The 19,001-nt window shown below is 33.7% G+C and overlaps 1 protein-coding gene across 11 annotated transcripts in view; it reads left to right on the top strand.

Annotated features, from left to right (window-relative positions):
* Positions 1–19,001, top strand: part of LOC116168407 (glycogen synthase kinase-3 beta) — a 71,085-nt gene that overhangs the window by 43,377 nt on the left and 8,707 nt on the right. For 4 of the 11 annotated variants that reach the window (XM_031484218.1, XM_031484220.1, XM_031484221.1 and 1 more), the window contains 2 exons: positions 18,036–18,226; positions 18,282–18,365. In XM_031484218.1, the coding sequence (XP_031340078.1) occupies positions 18,036–18,226; positions 18,282–18,365 (275 nt within the window). Of the gene's footprint in view, positions 1–781; positions 1,420–17,837; positions 17,956–18,035; positions 18,227–18,281; positions 18,366–19,001 lie in introns of those variants that run through there. The other 7 variants (XM_031484216.1, XM_031484217.1, XM_031484212.1 and 4 more) reach the window with 7 other exon arrangements.

Below are 19,001 nucleotides of genomic sequence, written 5' to 3'. Positions count from 1 at the left end.
GTAATAAAAACTGCTACTCCATACAGTGTGTTTTTTCTACGGGCCATATAAAAAAATAAAGTTGATGATTTCTCCGAAATGGAACGTTCGAGGGAACGTTGTATTGAAATCTTAACGGTATCTTGTAGAGCTCAAAAACATTCAAAGGGAAAATGTTTTTTATTTTGTTTAATTGCGGGTCTTTTTTTCTAATTTGACCATCCTCGTATCTTCTACGGTTTCGGCATAGATTAAAAAAACAAGTTTCGGAAATCTCCGTAGTAGTGAAGTTACTATAAGTAATTGCTATGCTTGTCAACATTCTTGTACGTAGGATACGTGACAGTGTCTTAATTAATGACACTAGTACCAAACTTGGCATATATTTAATAGTTGTGCCTTAACGGTTTAGTACAATTTTATTGGGCATTAAATGAAAGTACATTATTTAACTAGAACACCCCTTAACTTATGAGTTAAACTTCGATAAAAGATTAAAGTAAGTGAGGTCAGTAATTTGTCTGACTCAATCATCGTTGTTATCGTGCGATTTCATAATTTTTATTTTTATAGAATTTGTCTTCGAAACATACGCGCCTCCTCTTGCGCTCGTCTGCTAACTACGTCATTGTGGCAAGCGTTTTAATCAGCTAATTAGCTTCACCCGACAATGCGTAAATAATTTTATTTTTATGTTGAGTTGGTGTTGGTATTACGTCAAGTACTTTAAACCGTCTGTCTAATTTTATTGCGGCATAAACCGTAAGTGAAATGATGAGTTTACTTGTACTGGGTATATTTTAGTAGTTCCCTTGTGGCCGATCGGGCGGCGTCCTTCAGTTAAAAAACTTGCTAAAAAATATATTTGTGCTATTTTTACCAAATAATGTTTACTCTTTTACTATTTGTCTTTAATTAACAACTTTCAATGTGACGTATATACTTAGCGTAGCGGCTTGGGAAGTCAGTTGAAATCAATTTGGTGAAGTGAATATGTGAAACTGTTCCTATAGTGCGTAAAGTTAAAGACCAAGTGTATAATGGCCCCAAAGAATTGTGCCAAAATGTGGTCGGAAGAATCAACGAACGTGCCGGGCCGACAACCCGAAATAAAAATAATCAAATCAGACGATGAACCGCAACCAAAAGAAACCGCGTCGCAGAAAAACTGTTCATGTAACCCCGAACAACTGCAAGTTCCTGGACCTGTTGATTACATTCAACCCGTGAAGTACGGGAGATCGATGTCGGTCTCCGTTTACAATGTAAAAGTTCAGGGAAGAAATCGCTCGCTGTCCACGGCGGACATACCGAAACCGAGACAGAAAGCGAAAAGTGCCGCTTCGAAATCCTATACGGGCAAATTGGAAAGGGAGGACGCCCAACCTTCCCCCTATCTCAAAATTTTGAACTACATTAAGAAATGGCGCAGTACGAAAAGTAAGTGAGCGTTTTCTCGTATTTACGATAATTTGCATTAATTAAGGTCACCGCTAACGAGCAGGTAAATAATCGAAAATTTTCCGTTTGGCACCAAACGCGGTTGTTTTTCGGGCAACAACCGACACTCCTATTTATTATAATGCGCAATTGCTTCTTTTTATCTAAGTACTGTTCAAAATAGCCTCAATGTAATTTTCCCTAAAAACGCAGGCTATGGTCGCAGGCAAAAACTAAAGAAGAAACTCTAATTTTGAAACATTTCCCCAAACAAAAGGTAAACGTCTCATAGTTCCTTTATATGTATGTTTCAAAATTAGTTCGGAATTTTTTGGCATATGTCTCAAGCAATACATTTTGGGCTATGTAAAATAAGTCACAAGTGAAATAGTATTAATGCCATATTTATATTTGGAATTAAAAAAATTTAAAGTTTTGAAGGAGCTGGACGTCCTTTCATCCCCCGAATAATTACACAAAAAATTTCCAATACAGAAAAAGTACAAATGATGACCTATCGAAACACAATTGATTGCAACAATAATTGATTTATTTCTGTGATAGTGGGGGCGGGGGGTGAAATGGATATGATTAAAAATATTTTTCCCGTAATACTTGTTTATCTGTAACCGTCTCCATAATCTAATGAACAACGAAAGAAGACACTACAGTCATTTACAAAAATCAATATTAATGATTAATTTTTTAACAATGTAAATGTAAATACGTTTGTAAAAATAAAAATGTTCAAAAATTCACCAATCAAAACAGTTGGTATCCTATTCATCTTCAAACGATTTTTAACCAAGAAATGTAATCGGTTTTGCTTGCTCGCTAATTACTTAGAACATGGAATGTTTAACAAAAAAATAAAAAAAATTTTCGCCTTAGCGCATTTTCTATGAATTGATTAGTATTTCTCAAAATAACGGTCCATGTATGTATATTGTGTATACCAAGGAAAATAGGTTGAAGCATAAATATTTCTAAAATAAAGAAACTTAGCATATGGGCGCAGCGGATGTTTAAAATATGCGATATGGTTGCCTTTTCTAGAAGAATCTTTGACTAAAATTTCAAAAAGATATCTTTTATAAATAATCAAAGTAATTGTCAAGAGGTGTCAGAGTTGTAAGAAATTCTAAAAAAATTCTAGAAAATTATATATAAAATAATAATTATGTGTGCTTGTGTGTTCGGGAAAAAAATCTAGAAAATTTTGAAATATCTTAAAAATTCTACAAGTGCTAGTACTGTAGACAAAAATTTTACAGCGATTTTCCCCTCGGCAACATGCGATAAATCTTTGTTTCTATTGCCTACTTCTTAATGATTTTTCATAGTGAACTAACGATATTAATTAATTAATTAAAAACTCAAATGTCTAATTAAGCGAATTGTCAATTACATGGTATGTTCATAATTCCATTCCAACTATGAACTTCATGCCAAAAATGAATGATGAACCCTATTAATTTTAAGCTCAGCACGTTGAGAACCATGAATGCGGAATATTTTAAATTTAAATTTAAGTAACTGACTATTTCTTGGATGCATTTGGTGTCCGTCGACTTTTCTAAACGATTTCTAATCTTTATGTTTCGATCATCCAATGAAAGACCCTGTATAATTACTTTGAATTAAATTTTGTCCACATTTTCACATTAATCGACTCTGTGGCGTGGGCTTTTTATTCCTCGAATAGAAAATAATTATTAATGGTAGTTTTGGGTCGCTTACTTTGCCTGCTGCTTAATGGTTTCGTTATCCTACTTTACCTTTTACAAATGACCACGACATTTACCGCAACGGAAACATTATGTGTATTTTTAGTCTTTTTAACTATCATTAAGCTCCGTGATCATTAATAATAATTAAGTACGTGGAGAAGTATGAGAAAAGAACATTCAAAATTTTTAATTTCAACAATCTAAAGCATTTGTCTTTTCAACTTTTATTCAAGCACAGATTTTCAAAAAAAAAGGAAATATCGGTGAACAATTTTTTGGGTTAATATTTTAAATAAAATTTGCTTTCTGGTTGCTTGGCCAAATTTTGTATGAATTTCTGAACACTTTTATGTACAGTTTTTACATATTGGTTAAGACTTATGCTTTATACAAATCCTTAAAAACCGTATAGTTTGTAAGTTATTTTTTGAAGTACATATTATATTTATCAAACATTTTGGAAAAAAAATAATTCAAATATCTTCATTTGTTCTTTTGTTTTAAAGCCAACTTGGATGAATGTAAATATTGCAATTTAAATTTGCGAATGTACGTATTTTTGCCATATCTTTGCTTAGGAATCAGATATCAAAATGCGGTTTTCATTGATATTTCCACTTTTTCATCTTATTTGATAATTTCGTATAATAATTATATCGTTCCATTTGAAATTTTCCAGAAAGCTTTCAAAGTTTATGTTGATGTCAAACAGCGCCCTCTATCACTCATCACATTTACTATAAAGAAGGAACATGTAATATCAAAATATGCCAATTTCGATTCTCTATCTCATGCAATAGTAAGAACATGGTCATTCCATTAAAAAAAACTGAGTTTTTAGACTTTAAAGTTTCTTAAATTTGGATCTCCATAGGTGCGGTTGTACGCAACTTAACTTTTTTTTAAGTACACTAAAATAAAGCCCTATTCATTGGCCCGTATGAATAAAAGTAAGCAAATGCTTATACTTGCAAAATTCAAAGTAAATACTCATAAGTGCTCCTTCGCACTGGGCGACTTAGCAGCGCTTCTAAGCAGAAGGACAGGACGCAGTGCACCGCTGCTAAACCATGCTAAACAGACTAGTATGAAGGGACAGTTACGAGTATTTACTTTGAATTTTGCAAGTATAAGCATTTGCTTACTTTTATTCATACGGGCCATTCTCTATGCACTGATAAAAATGGGTTGCCATGACTACAACCGTTTTCAAGTAATCAATTATCAAGGTACCGTCTGCATCCGCCATTTTTTTTCTTAAAGTCAAAATAACTTAAAAACCATAAATGGCAGATATCGACATATGGGTATCAAAAGGATTGAAATTTCACGTAGAATCCAAAAATGCAATAAAAAATAGGGGTTGCCATTTAAAATAACGAAGTTACTATCTACTTCCGGTGTTCCCGGAAGTGCGGTCATTTTGAAAATATTTTACATCGATTCGGCCTTCAGAGTAACTCCTAAGTTCAAATGTTCAAAAACCTACCTATTTTACTTTCCCAGAAACATTTAACTAAAGCTCCCAAAAAACACCCTGTACAGGGTGTTCCACTTTCGACACTTTTATCCGTATCCCTAATTGTTAGTGCTATCAAAAAAGTAAAATAGACGTTAAGTATGCGCTTTTTTGAATCAAACAAACAGGAAAATCAAAATTTGGAAATATTCGCTCGCCTAAGACAGAATGACTATCTATATTTTCTTAGTTAAGTAATTCTATGGTTAAAAGAGATACAGAAAAATGTTTATTTAACGCACCAAGAACATTTTACCGAGGATTTTACCAATCAAAACTGCATATTTTGGTTTAGTTACTATTTTTCAAGTGCTTAAATTTCGGACTGTCATTAGTCCTTCATCAGAGCAATGAAAAATGTATAAAACTAGAAAAAGCAAAAACTGTGTAATAATTGGAATGCATTTAACAATGCACACGTGTACAGCACATTAAACTTTTCAATTGCAATTTTAAAAAAATGTACCCAGTTTTAAAGTGTGACTGCCATTTGTTATACAGTTTTGTTTCTTCTAATTTTATAAATTTTTCATTGCACTGACGAATTTCAGGCCGCAATACAAACATTTAAAAAATAGGTAACCAAAATATGCAGTTTTGATCTTATTCCTCGACAAAAACTGTATAATGATTGTTGAATAAGCTGCCATCAAAATATGTATACGGGGTCAGTTAGAAAACTTGTCGGACCTAACCTGTACCTATATTTTAATCTAAAGAAATTGTATTTTAAATTCTCTTTTTAAAAATGTAACACTAAAAAATTTTGATTAAAAATATTTAAAAAGTTTTTGAAAAATTCAAAAATTTGAAACTTCTGGTTTTTTTAATTAAATCATTTGAACTTTTTAAAATCTTTTTACTGTAAGTATTATCCTCGTGATATTTTTGAAGACAATTTAGATAATAATAATTTTTGTAGATTAAAATACATAGAATGTTCCATTAAAAAAAATGAGGTTAAATCCGACAACTTTTTTTACCCCGTATCTCTTAAGCTAGCGAATATTTTCAAATTTTTATTTTATTTTTTTAAGTTTGACTCACAAAGAGAAGGTGACGCCTACATATTATATTGTTGCTAAATCGGTGGTATAGAACCTCTTTGTTATGCTTGGAGCAAGCAATTGTTTAGCTATTTAATATTTTGAAAACTAAGAGGGGTTGAACTTTTTACTTTCTCGTTCACTCCCAAAGGGACACGTGGGGGGTTTACTTCCTGACATAAGCTTTTTGATTGAAATGTGTTAAAAAGACGACATCCTATACCGAGATCTCTAATCTTCTGAGGGACGGAATTTACACAAGAAAAAATTGTACGCAGAATTGATGCCGTCGACGATCGAATCTTGATATCCATCTACTCGAAGGGGTTGAATTATTCACGACGATTTGAGCGGAATGAATCTTAACTACACCACGATCAGACTAAAAGTTTTCCTTTGACTGCGAACGCGTGTAATCTTCTTAGATCTATAAAAGTTAAAATCCGTGTTAACTCTCGCCGCTTTGAATTTGAATAGAGAATAGTTGAATGGTGGGCGTTTACTTCCCTAGTGGTAAACTCCTTTCACAAAAGTCTCCGTACTTCCTTATTAACAGCGTCGCTCTTGAAGGTGTCATTTGGGGGACCGTCGTCGGCGGCGGTATTAAATATTTATTGCTCTTTGCAACTTTGTCTTGTCGGGTATTTTTAGATCGCATTTTGTTGTAGTCTTTCAACTACACGAATTGATTTATCTAAATTTAGTTAACTGTAAAAATAGCGCGCGTCGAAAGTCAACGAGTGACGCATTCATCAAATTTTCCCTCGAATTTTCCATTGGGAGACATGTATAAATTCTGTCTGCTTGTTTATGAAAAGCGCGTAGGCCGTTATGTACCGATTAACCCAGTTATGTTTGAATGAAAGCGCGAAAACGGTATTTGTCTCGAATGAAAATATCCGTTTATTTTGGTTACACAAAATCACTACACTTTCTCACTACCTGCATTTTAATAAACATAAACAAGAATGTGAAATATTTCAGGCTGGATTTACCATCTGTTACAGATGTTTGTGTTCAATGTAGTGTAAAGATATGCGTCTAATGAGATTGTAAAGCAACTTAGTTGCAGTGTTGGAATGTGCATCGGTCTTCTACAAATGAGTCGGAAATAATTTCGAAAATAGCCCCCAGCAATTTCTGGCGTATGACCTACTAAACGGGACACACTGTACCCTGGTCGGCAATTATTTTAATTGACGTGTAATGAATTCTTTAATTGCTTGATTGGCTAAAATTCAAATAAATAATCTACTGGGTGAAATAATCCCTACTATCATTACTCCCATAAAATTCAATATACCAATGGAACCAAATCAGGTTAATTAATTGCTTTTGTTACCATGCGGCGTGTTATTATCGAACAATTAAATTTCAATTACGTAGAATTAGTTCATGCGCCTATGAAAGATAGTGCAGGTGTTGGAACTACAAACGCAATTATTATGGTGCGTTTTGTATTATTGCTATAGAACGGCGGCGAGGATTTACAATAATAAAACCAGGTTAAATCCGTTGTACATTTGTAAGACGCGTATTAATTACTAAGAGAAGCAGCTAATTAATGGGGACTCAATTATTATACTTTAAATCTTTCATTAAAAACACCCCATGTAATCCGCACGCGTGTCACCAAAAACCCTAGCTGAGATCTGTGAATCTGTCTGATATAATTTTTCACAAGATCCATACTTGTATGGTATGTAATTGGGTCAAAAAATTATTGTTTTAGACTATTCAACGGTGTGCCCTATTTTTCGTATTTGTTCGATTTTTTGAAGCTGTAGGGTTTATTCGATTTCTATGTCGATATCTATAGAATATTCCTTAACCAGAACCAAACTTAAAAATCTCTTAAAACTGAATCGTTTAGTGGAAAATGAGTATTTATATCAACTCAAAACTGGTATACTAGACGTAAATCTGGCTACATGCTTCGGTGCATGAAATATTTTACCTAGAAAAATTCGATTGCTACCAGTAAAGCGAAAGCCCAACCGTCAGAAGGCGCGTTGGAAGCAAAGGGCGTGGGCGGACAATCAAACGTGGAAATTTGCCAACTAAAAAAACTGTCGATGTGTAGTTCTGAAAATTTTGATCATATCCAGGATCACGAGAAGCAGTAAAAAATTGTCCGAAGATAAGTGGAAGCTAAAAAGTTGGCAGAAGTTGCTAAGGTTGCGAAAAATATCGGAAAATTTACATTTTAAAGAAAATTTCTGACAATTTAAATTAACACGGTATGTGCTAAGTGCAAGAGCGCACTTTGGCGCGTGGCGCAGCATCGGTCGTTTTTCGTTTGACTTTCACCCCGTACATATTTTGAGATTCTATGCGTAAAAAAATTGGATAATTTGCAGCAATTGCACCCAAAATAAACACAAAAAAAATAGGAAGACTTCCCCAAAATTCCAAAAATTAACGAATTGAAAAGTAAAATAATTACAAAAATCCGCAGAATAAGGCAATAAACATTCGGAAAATGGATTAAACCTTTTAGTTATTAGAAAAATCAAAAATTTTTAGCATGTGCATACAAAAATTAGGAAACTAAACATTACCGTGAAATTTGGAACATGAAGACATTCCGAATATTTATAAAAAAATAAGTCTTCATATAAATTAAAATAATTCGCTCACGTTAAAGAAATTAGAAAATACATAAAAAATTTGAACAATTAAAATTGGGAAAAAATTTGGAACCCTAAACAGATCTAAATATTACGGGACACCGAGGCATTTAAGAACTTAAAAAAATAAAATGAAACAATTTGAAAAATCAGAACCTTGAATATTGAGAAAAATTAAATTAAATGTAAACAATTTTATTAAGGAAAGGTTTCAATAATTCGCAAATAAATTTCAAGTTGGTAGAAATTTTAAGAAATCGTTTCAATTGGAAAAATTACAATTTCAGCACAAACAAGAAATTAGAGAAATTCGAAGAATTAGAAAAATCGGAATTTTGAGAATTTAACACTTAAAGTGAATGACCTCAGTAGTCGATGCCCAAATGAAACAAAAAAAGAGAAAAATTGAAAATTACAAAAATTTGAAAATCGAGAAAATTCGGACAAAAAGTAAAAGATCAAAGAAAACCCAAAATTTGATAATTAATTATAAAATTAGAAAACTACAAATGCACGCAAACATTAAAGATTTTTAAAAAATGTACAAAAACTCGAAGAAGGCATTTGAAACATTCGGAATTACAACAATTTTCCACAAAGTATTTGGGAACAATTAAAATGTCAGCTTTTGTAGTTTTGAAGTAAAAGTAAATCTGCAATGGTGTACGCTCCGAGTTATAAGCCAAACTACGGTCTCGGTATGAGCTTCTCCCTTTCCCTGGTTTCTCTTTTCAAATAATAAACCGTTATTTCAAAGGGAATTAAATAATTTCTCTACTTATCCGACTATTTCGTACTTTTTTCGAAAACTCGAAAAATAAGACACTTATAAGTTTAAGTATTAAACGTTACAATAAATTATTATTTAAAGTTATGAATTCTACCGTTGTGAAAAGATGTGCCGTTCTCGAGATAATATACGAGGGTGAGTTTTTCGAACCCCTTGGACGGCCGTGCACGGAGATGTTGTTCTTGAATATTAATTGTGGTATTGTTATCAAGCTCTCACGTAAATTTGGTCGTGATACTATGTGCCGTTCTCGAGATAATACAGGGGGTGAGTTTTTCAACCCCTTGAATAGCGGTGCAACCGGCTCATATGTATTTTAAATTATTATTATTGATTAGGTATTATTTTTATTCTGTAGTAATTTATTGACATAAATTGTATTATAAAGTCAATTTATACTTCGGGCGTCTTCGGAAATTTGGTCTGCTGGAAACGGCCCGCTCTTTTCACAACGGTTACAATATTTACTTTTCTCCACATAAAAATATGAAGTTGATGATTCACCATCTTGTAGAGCTTAAAAAATTTGTTTTTTGATATCTTTTCATTTCAAACAGGCCAGAAAAAATAACAAGTTAAAAAGTAATCGTAAACGATTTACATAAAGCGCATTTCCACTTGCATTCATTTCCCATTTGTAAGATGCAACTTTTGTTAAAATCGTAAAAATCCGGCCACAAATATGAAAGATAGCGTTGCACTTCAATTTCAGTTTATGAGAAGAATTTCATTTCAATGCTTTTCTAAATAAGAAAGTTGGAACTGCGCATGCGCAAAATAAAATTTTGAAACTGGTGCTAGATTTTCCTTTATTCCAAGTGCCTATGTATCACATTTCATTTAAATCTTCCATAAATAAAAAAGTTGGCACTGCGCATGCGCAAAACCAAATTTTGAAACTGGCGTTTGATTTTCCTTTATCCCAAGTGCCTATGTATCAAATTTCGTTTAAATTCTTCCATAAATAAAAGTTGGCACTGCGCATGCGCAAAACCAAATTTTGAAATTGGCGTTTGATTTTCCTTTATCCCAAGTGCCTATGTATCAAATTTCGTGTAAATTCTTCCATAAATAAAAAAGTTGGCACTGCGCATGCGCAAAACCAAATTTTGAAATTGGCGTTTGATTTTCCTTTATCCCAAGTGCCTATGTATCAAATTTTGTTTAAATTCTTCCATAAATAAAAAAGTTGGCACTGCGCATGCGCAAAACCAAATTTTGAAATTGGCGTTTGATTTTCCTTTATTCCAAGTGCCTATGTATCAAATTTCGTTTAAATTCTTCCATAAATAAAAAAGTTGGCACTGCGCATGCGCAAAACCAAATTTTGAAATTGGCGTTTGATTTTCCTTTATTCCAAGTGCCTATGTATCAAATTTCATTCAAATACTTTTATAAGTAAAAAAGTTTGCAATTCGGTTTATAAATGGTCGAGATGCGAAAAGGGCACTGTGAATTTTGAATCGATTCGATTCAACTTTTGGCATTGCGTATTATATGGCTAAAGCTATGCCCATATTGAATTTCATGCAATTCAGTTCATAACTAACGGAGATGTAAAAGCGATCGAACATTTCTAAACAAAGTTATCGTTCACACGGACAGATAGATGGACAGACAGACAAAGGAACAGACGGAGAGACCAACCGGCAGGCGACAGATAGCAATGCAAAATTATAAACGATCTCTAGGATCGTTAATAAACGGCAAAAGTGTAAAATTATGGAACATGTAAAAAACGGTTTTTTGTTTTTTTTACAATAACTTTTTTTGTAAGCGGTACAGAAAAAATTCCTTCCTTGGTACAAGACTCGACACCATAACGAACCAAATAGCGAAAAAAGTAGAACAATAGCTCTTAAGATAAAGAACTAGTAGCGTCGCAAAACGAGCGGACGGACGGACGGACAAAGTGGCCACAATAGCGCATTTTTTTTTTATTTTTGTGGAAATGCGCTAAAAATGATGATTATTTTGAAAGCATTTCAGTCATTTAATTCTAAAAAAAAGTGCCATGCCAGCACATAAAAGAAATTAAACCAATCTCCAAGGAGTGAAATAGGATGTCTGATGATAAATTTTCAAATATTTTTCAGTTTTTCGCTTTTTTCTTGGACACGCGTGCCCGCTCAGAAATTTTGTGGACCTTTTTGAAAGTGCAGAAAATGTAGTATGGGATAAATTTAAGAGAGTTTTCAAAAAACCTGTAGGCAATAATAGCGAGAATAATAGTCAAAATAATATTTTCATCTTTGCCTTTACACAGTTTCATCGACATCGACACCCCTACAAAAATTTTGAAGGGGATGAAGAAAACTGTAGGAATATCCATTTTAGAGAATAATGAAATAACACAAGGTAAACGAGAAGAATGCACTAAGAAGCGTCACTAAGGATATTTACAAAGAAAAGATAATTGCCCATGAATTCCATTTTAGGCGTTATTTTATCCCAAAGTTCTACTCTAGGAATCACTCGCGCAAATGACTGGGAAAATAGGTCCCAAAAGATCCACAGTTGTCACACTATGAATAACAATTTCGGTTGAGAAAAGGAGTTGATGAAAGGAAAGGGTCAAATTTCAAATGAATATGCGAGAGGCAATGAATTTTAGGGAAATATGAGAGAAATCCTCGCTTAAGACTGCCTTCTGTGCACAATTAGTCAGTTGTTTCGAATAATTCCATATTTATCAAATAGGGGGGCATTATTAAGGACCATCATAAAATATCGTTCTCGCACCTTCTAGCTTTAATGGTATAAAAAATGATAACATGCACGTGGAGAGTGATCGACTGTTTCCCCGAGAGGAAATAAAAATTGGAAAGGAAAAATTGATTTTCATGTAAGTAGTTTTCACAGAACTTACATGAATAATGAATTCTCCAACGCATTGCTGGAGTCAATTTTCCTTTGTCTCGGGTTTTCTCTATTGCGTGGAAGTGTCTGTTTCTAAACTCAGTTGTCTCTTTGAAATTGTAGATATCCGACAATATTGTATAATATTGCGGTCGATGCCTGTCTGATATTCGTGGTCGTTGCCCATTATCAGTTAAACTACTTCGTCTTGGAAAAACAGTGCACTGCAGACTAGCAAACTTCAATGGCGTAAACTTTTCGTCAAGCAGTTTACTTCAAAACCATTAAATTTGAACTTCTCTAAGGTTTGTGTAGAAACTAAAACTGAAATTACAAAGTCATTAAAACAACGTAAGACAGGTAACATTTTTATGAAAAAAAACCCTTTGCAAATGGAACGACTTTAAAAAAAATATGGAAGCGTGTTTCAAAGGAGCACATTATTCTTTTCGAAAAAATGCCCATAGAAAGTCGTATGAAAGCTTTTTATATACTGCTATGTTTATCTGTACTTTCAAATGAAAAGTGTAATTTTAATTAAGTCAGGTAGAATAGCACAAATAACTACAATGAACAAAAGTTTAACATTAATTTATAAAGGGTAGCTAATCTAGATAGTTATAATTTTGCATTTAAGAGGAACGCCGTTTACGATATGATTTTCTCGCTATGACCGCAACCCCAAACAGATTTTCCTCGAGATTTTCTTTCCTTCTTCCCCCAAACGTGGAATGGTATTTGGGGGACGGGAGGAATTGGCTGATGTTCTCTATTTTCTTCCTGCTTCTGTGTGTGCACGATAAAACCACCTATCAACTTCGTCTTTTCGCTATACACGATAGCTTATGTCATCCTTATCTAGCTGGGTCAGACGTTATTGCATTTTGGGCCCGCACGACAACGTCCACATAATGTTGTTTAATACTTTCTAGCGCATTTTCGAACGAGGTTGGCTGCGCTATTGCTGACACTTTCTCTGTCCGTCCGTCTATTCAAGGCCTTAACTACGCCTACATTTTTTATGTACAAGTATATTCAGTTCGTTCTTTTTGTGTTAGGTAGCTTACCGCTCTGGCACCTGAGGCAACAAACATTTTGATTAGTGTGCGCAAGTCAACTTTCTTATATACAGGGAATTTTTTTTAAATGTATACATATGGGCTATGTATACTTTAAAAAAAAACGGATCAAACGCATGGAATCATGATACTATTTAGGATTACGGCATGGAACAGATTACTGTAGGCAACCAACATTACACGCGATAAACTGGAGCCGTTTTTACAGTCCTTAAACTGTTACCGCTCTCCTACCGTGTTAATATTTCAACCTTATCGTCTTTGATATACATCTGTGTGTAAAAAAAATCGCAATTTGCTGCTAATAATAAAAATAATGACTAATTGGTAACCCTAATTTGACACTGAATAATCAAGTTAATGTTTGCATAGCAGGCGTTGATTATCATTTAAAGCAAATTCGTGTAGAGTTGGTTGCCTATTATAGCCATCTAGTCCATGCGTTTTATCCGTTTTTTTTAAGTATACATAATAATAATAATAATAATTTAATAAATTCCATGGACGAGAATGAAACTTATAAGTATCTTGGTTTTCAGCAAAACACACACATTAAACATACGAGTATAAAACAAACACTTATCACACAATACCTACAAAGAGTACGCAGTATACTTAAAACAAAATTACACGGTAGAAATACAATCAAAGCTATTAACACTTATGCCACACCAGTGCTTACATACTCTTTTGGGATTATACGTTGGACAAATACAGATTTAGGACAAATACAGAGAAACACACGTACACTATTAACAAAACACCATATACATCACCCTCACAGCTCACTCCTCTACTATACGACTTTACCTTCCTCGTTTGGAAGGAGGTAGAGGACAATACTTTTATAACAAAACAGATACTTCAGGCCTACACAAAACAGTAACATATGCAGACAAATCTTACACACCACTTAACCTACACGAAACTAATATACTCCCACCTCCATCCAAACTTACATACATCACAAATAACATACAAACATGGAACCAAAAGCCGTTAAATGGACGATTTCCGCAAGAGGTTAGTCAGGATTGTGTTGATTCTATAGCAACGCACACTTGGTTGTCTGAATGTGATATCTTCCCGGAGACTGAGGGTTTCATGTTAGCAATACAAGACCAGGTCATTAATACACGCAACTATAAAAAACACATACATAAAGACAAAACAGTGACAAACGATTCTTGTCGACTCTGTTCACAAACATCAGAAACAATCCAACATATAATATCGGCATGCACACGACTTGCACAAACTGAATACAAACATCGACACGATCAGGTAGCTAAAATCATACATCAAAAATTAGCACTTAAACACAATCTCATAACAGATACGACACCATACTACAAATACACGCCACAGATCATACTTGAAAACAACACACACAAATTATATTGGGACAGGACACTACTCACAGACAAAACTATCCACAATAATAGACCAGATATTACACTTATAGATAAAACGCAAAAATCCATTTGTATTATAGACATTGCCATACCCAACACTAACAACTTAACTAAAACACATGCAGAAAAACACCGCAAATACACCGATATAGCTATCGAGCTTAAGACGCAATGGAGAATTAAATCTACTGTTATAGTTCCCATTATTCTTAGTGCTACCGGAGTTATACCAAAGACAATACACCACAATTTACAACTATTAGGTTTAGACAAAAACACACACAAACATTTACAAAAAGCAGTCATTATCAACACATGCCATATTGTTCGTAAATTTCTAAACATAACACAAGATACTACATACAGAAATGATCCACAACGTATACATGTAAACAACAGCACTCCCTCACAACAAGGTACACAACATACTGTAATATCTCCACCTCTAACCCAAACAAACACACAAATACAACTTACCGAACAAACAAGTACAACAAATGATACAACATATACTACATTCAGAGATTCACCTCTGAAGCAAACCACATTATCACCACCCATTAGTATTCAACCCAAACGCAAAAGCCTAAACAGCACTTTAGACTCACAACATGACACACAACATACTGTAATATCTCCACTCTTAACTCAACCAACAACACAAACACAACTTCCTGAACAAACAAACGCAATAAATACAAGTAACGCAACTTGCACTACAAAGACAGGTCCACCCAATAAAGTTACACGTCCTAGCACAGTTAAAAAACACATAACTCCTTCTTCACAGAAACACACCACGTTATCACAACCCACTCGTATTGAACCCAAACGCAAAAACCTAAACAGCACTACTAGCTCACAAAATACTGCAATATCTCCACCAAAAACCCAAGCAACCACACAAATACAACCTCAAGAACAAAGAAACGCCATAAATACAAGTAAGGCAACATGTACCACAAAGACAGGTCCACTGAATAAAGTTACACGTCCTAGCACAGTTAAAAAACACAAAACTCCTTCTTCGCAGAAACACACCACGTTATCACAACCCACTCGTATTCAACCCAAACGCAAAGCCAAAGAAACACTTACACAATAAACTCTATTTAATAAAATTACAGGAATTATTATAATGATATTTTTGTTTTGTTTTCTTCTTTCCTGATAGCGTTGACTATTGGGGCCATTAATAGCTATGTTGGTAAGTATGAATTACATACTATCCGTAGATTTCCAATGTGAGTGTGTGAATATTTATTTTATTTTTTATTTTTATTTTTATTTATTTATTTATTTATTTATTTTTTTTCTTTAGAACCCTACATAACTTTACCAGACACAGACACAGACACTAATCGTTACTTGATTTTAATCCGTGCGATTAGTTAACCAGGCTAGACCTGAGTTCTCACAAGATACACCGACCATAATAATAATAATTTTATTTATTTAACCTTTTTTGCCCGTAATATATAAAATTTTTGGATTTCTGAGATAATTGTGAATCAAAATGTGACGTTTTTTAAAAGTGTTTACGCCTACTCTATTTTTTAAGAAGTATCTAAATAAATTATTTTCAAATATTTTTCCTATCAATATTTAATTTATGTTCTTATTTTTAATCCAATTGCAAATAGTCGTCAAAAAAGCGTTTTTTCCCAAGGTGCTTATCAAATAAAGAGATCAATTTTACAAAATCGGAAAGCATACCCAAAATACCTAAAAGCTCTTGCTCAGAAAAAGATGACAGAATAAAAATAAACTTTTGGTGTCTCAACCGAAACATTTTGGAGTATTTTTTGGTTCATTTGCTTCGGTTCGCTCCGAGGTCAACTGGAAAACTATCACCTACTAAGTATGGTACAGGTATTTTGTAAATTTCATATTTGTACATTTCTTAATTTATAGGGAAAATGTATTTATTTGGAGCCTCTTCCCTTTCTAATCCAACTTTACTTTTTTGAACATTGCATTGTACAGTGCGAGGGGGCATTTTGAGTATGAGGCGTTAAAATTAGGAGTTTTTTCCAATACGTTGCGAACGATAGGTTTCACTGAACGTCTAAAACGAACAAGTATAGGTTGTAGATGAATAATGGGGAGACGGCTCTTTACACATAAACATTTAAAGGTTTCCTGCCATACGAATATTTAAGAATCAAGCCCTTAGAGAGCTTCTCCGAAATATTGCATTTTCCCTTTGTAGGTAACTATGTATTTTGCTCCAACACTTTCAAAGTTATTCACAATTAAGTTTTAACATCGCCAGTATAGATGTGTCTCGTCTAGACGATCTTTCCCCTCTTTGAGAGTACCCTCCTCCGACACTCCGTTCTGCAGATATTTACACTGAAATATCGTCGCAACCGCTTATCGTAATTGCCCCAGTACGAACGTCGCCTAAAGATGTAATACATTTGCTCGTAAATTTGCCTATAGAGCTCAAAAATCTTCATCGTAAAAACCCCTTAATCACGTGAGGGTTTTTTATGTATAGCAATTTTCACATTTCGTAATTTGAAAAGCGTCATCGATTTACGAGCACATTGTACATTTTTCGACAACTTTTGAAAAATGTAAAATACCAAATAACTCGCGCGGCCTTATGATGCGAAAACGCCGTGAAAGGGCTCATGCTCATGAACCATTAAATTGCAACTGAGCTTTTGGCACTAGAACTGATTACACCTTCTACTTTAGTATTTAAGCAGGTGTAAAAATTTCAAGCTTTAATTAAGTGAGAGTAGCAAACGAAAAAATTTTCCATTACACAAACAAGCGCAAAAGTCTTTCATTTACTTTGACCTGCCATGTGAGTTGTGACTATTGCTCTTGAAAAATACCAAGTTTTTCTATATAATTAGTTTCTGTCATATTTCCACTTGATTCATTAAAAACTAATGATTAATACATTCATATCGAAGTATAGGTAAAAATACTTAATCCAACTTGAAAGTTTTCCCAGAGCTTTTCTATAATTCATAAGCTTTCTCAAACGAATGTACATTTGAAAACTCATCCCAAACGTAATCGTAGATTCAGACTTCAACTCACCAACCGAAATGTAGTAGAATGAATGAATTTGATGAATAATTTAGTACAAGAAAGAAACTTTTCTTGTTTAATCAATACCAATATGTTTCTTCGTTCCCTACTCATCAATTTCAAATCGAATCTAATTTCATACTAATTAGCAAGTAATTTAAAGCAAGTTGCAGGTTGTCATCTGTCAAACATTGTATATTAATGTGAACTGTTACAATTTCAAATTCACTACAACAGCGTACAATTTTTTGGGTGTAAGATTAATAGATCAAACATACAGGATGTAACTTCCATTTTAGTTTTTAAAAATTAATCTCTAAATGGCATCATCGAGTAACGAATCGAGAAAATGCAGGAAAAGCAATTCTATTGATGAAGGTGAAGAAGGGTGTTCAAAACAGAAAGTTACTTATTTAGGTACAATTTGAAGCGCGCAGTTTCTTTAATCTCGACTGCCTCGAGATTGCAAGTTGTAATTTTTCCCATTTTTTTTCCAGGCAAGGACGGGGGCAAAGTGACAACCGTAGTGGCCACACCTGGACAAGGTCCCGATAGACCGCAAGAGGTTTCATATACAGATACTAAAGTTATAGGAAATGGCAGCTTTGGTGTTGTGTACCAAGCGAAGTTGTCAGACACCGGGGAAATGGTTGCAATTAAAAAAGTTCTTCAAGATAAGAGGTTCAAGGTAAGTGCCTCATTTGCCAACTTTAATCCTTGTTTACGATACTGTTCTGTTTTAGAATCGGGAACTTCAGATCATGAGAAAATTAGAGCACTGTAACATAGTTAAATTAAAATATTTCTTTTATTCTAGTGGCGATAAGGTAAACATCTTAAGAATAATTAGTTAAGTACTCTCTTAACAGTCACTTGAACGGAATTTGTTTCGTCATTCAGACAATTTTATCTCGCAGCATAAATAATCAAATTCAGTTACATATCGTAAGTATTGATTAGTAGGTGCATCCTTGTCAGTGGGATAGAACTTTCTTTGCAATTGAATTGTTTCTGACGTTATGCCATTCTTAGAATGGTCAGCTGTCAGCAACTTGGGGAGAGATCAATATGGCTTAACGTTTTAACCACTGGAGAGACAAACATAACATTCAGAATTAATATCGGGCGAAATAATCTTGTATCGAATTAGTGTAATCCAGCTTTAGTTGAGAATGATTCATTTAAATTAAATTCCGTTCAATGACAATCGTAGCTGGTTCTAAACGTTTGCTCAACTGTATTGTTATAGCACCGTGTATGGTGGCATAACTTACAGTGTTATTCAAGCAACTGTTTTGAATCTACTATCATTTATACTCAGTTTTATTAAATATTACAGTCAAAATAGGCATTTTTGTTTGCCAGTTTTCAAACTTGACACAGATTTACTACCATTACTAATTTATGTTTTTGATTGTACACCACAGCACAATTTTGACCCGGAGGGAGTTTATTTTTTTGCG

The sequence above is a fragment of the Photinus pyralis genome, unplaced genomic scaffold (assembly GCF_008802855.1).
Source record: "Photinus pyralis isolate 1611_PpyrPB1 unplaced genomic scaffold, Ppyr1.3 Ppyr1.4_LG4, whole genome shotgun sequence".
In the NCBI taxonomy this organism is placed as follows: domain Eukaryota; kingdom Metazoa; phylum Arthropoda; class Insecta; order Coleoptera; family Lampyridae; genus Photinus; species Photinus pyralis.
Note: the sequence above shows the minus strand (reverse complement) of the source record. Positions and strands in the feature narration are given on the sequence as shown.